The 1,219-nt window shown below is 35.4% G+C and overlaps 1 protein-coding gene across 1 annotated transcript; it reads left to right on the top strand.

Moving 5' to 3' along the window:
• Positions 1 to 250: 250 nt before the first annotated feature.
• Positions 251 to 1,139, top strand: LOC103731346 (zinc finger protein 716-like; the record flags this gene model as incomplete). The annotated part of the gene is made up of 2 exons (XM_008829722.1): positions 251 to 635; positions 952 to 1,139. Coding segments are annotated over exons 1-2 (573 nt in total), but the record flags the coding sequence as incomplete, so codon positions are not given.
• Between the last annotated feature and the right edge of the window lie 80 nt (positions 1,140 to 1,219).

Below are 1,219 nucleotides of genomic sequence, written 5' to 3'. Positions count from 1 at the left end.
TCTTCATTTGAATGTTTCTCAATGATGTCAGAAATTTTATACATGCTAATTCCATGTTCTTTATATATGTACAGGGGTGTGATTGTCTCAACCTTAGTCTCCATATTGAAATGCGGTCTTCTTCCATTTTTAAACTGGAGACCTCCATTGTTAGAAATATCAGAGAGGTTATAATGCAGAGAAACCCTACAAATATGAAAAATGTGATAAATCCTTATTTCACATGTGAAGTGTTATGAGACATCAGACAATGCATACTGGAGAGACAGCCTACAAATGTGCGGACACTGGCAAGACCTATAGTCAAATGGAAGATCTTAGAATGCTTAAAAGAATTCATACTGGAGAGAAAACTACAAATGAGAAGAATGTTAACAATCTTTTAAGGAAAGTCAAGACAGAGTACATGAATGAAAACATACTGGAGAGAACTCCTACAAATGTAAAAAATATGAAAAGTCCTTTACATGGTTGTCGAGTTTTCAGTTACATCAGTGAATACATGCTGGAGAGAAACACTCCAAATATCAAGACTGTGACAAGTCCTTTAATCAAATATGCTATCATAGAGTACATCATCAAATGCCTACTGGAGAGAAACCCTACAGTTGTGAAAAATGTGACAATGCCTTTAGGCAAATATCAGCATTACTATTACATCAGCCAATTCATATTGGGGAGAAAACTTATAAATATAAGGAATGTAATAAATCCTTTATTCACATGTCAAGTCTTAGGAGCCATCAAGCTGTGCATATTCAGGAGACACCCTACAAATGTGAAGGGTGTGACAAATCATTTACGAAAATATCAAGACTTGGATTGCTTTGGAGAATACATATTTGAGAGAACCCCTACAAATATGAAGAATGTGACAGGGACTATGCTTCTATGTCAAATTCCAAATCACATCAGCAATTTCATACTGGAGAGAACCTTACAAATGTGAAGAATGTGACAAGTCCTTTACTGACAGCTCAACACTTAGGGAACATTACAGAATTCATACTTGGGAAAATCCCTACAAACGTGCAGTATGTGACAAGTCCTTTAATAAAAAATCCAGTCTTAGAGCACATCAACGAATACATACTGGAGAGAAACCCTACAACGTGAAAAATGTGACAAGTTCTTTACTCGTATGTGAACATTTAGATTATATCAGCTAATGCATATGGGATAAAAACCCTAGAAATGTGAAGAATGTGGCAGGTTCTTT

The sequence above is a fragment of the Nannospalax galili genome, unplaced genomic scaffold, assembly GCF_000622305.1.
Source record: "Nannospalax galili isolate Female #2095 unplaced genomic scaffold, S.galili_v1.0 scaffold4151, whole genome shotgun sequence".
NCBI lineage: Eukaryota > Metazoa > Chordata > Mammalia > Rodentia > Spalacidae > Nannospalax > Nannospalax galili.
Note: the sequence above shows the minus strand (reverse complement) of the source record. Positions and strands in the feature narration are given on the sequence as shown.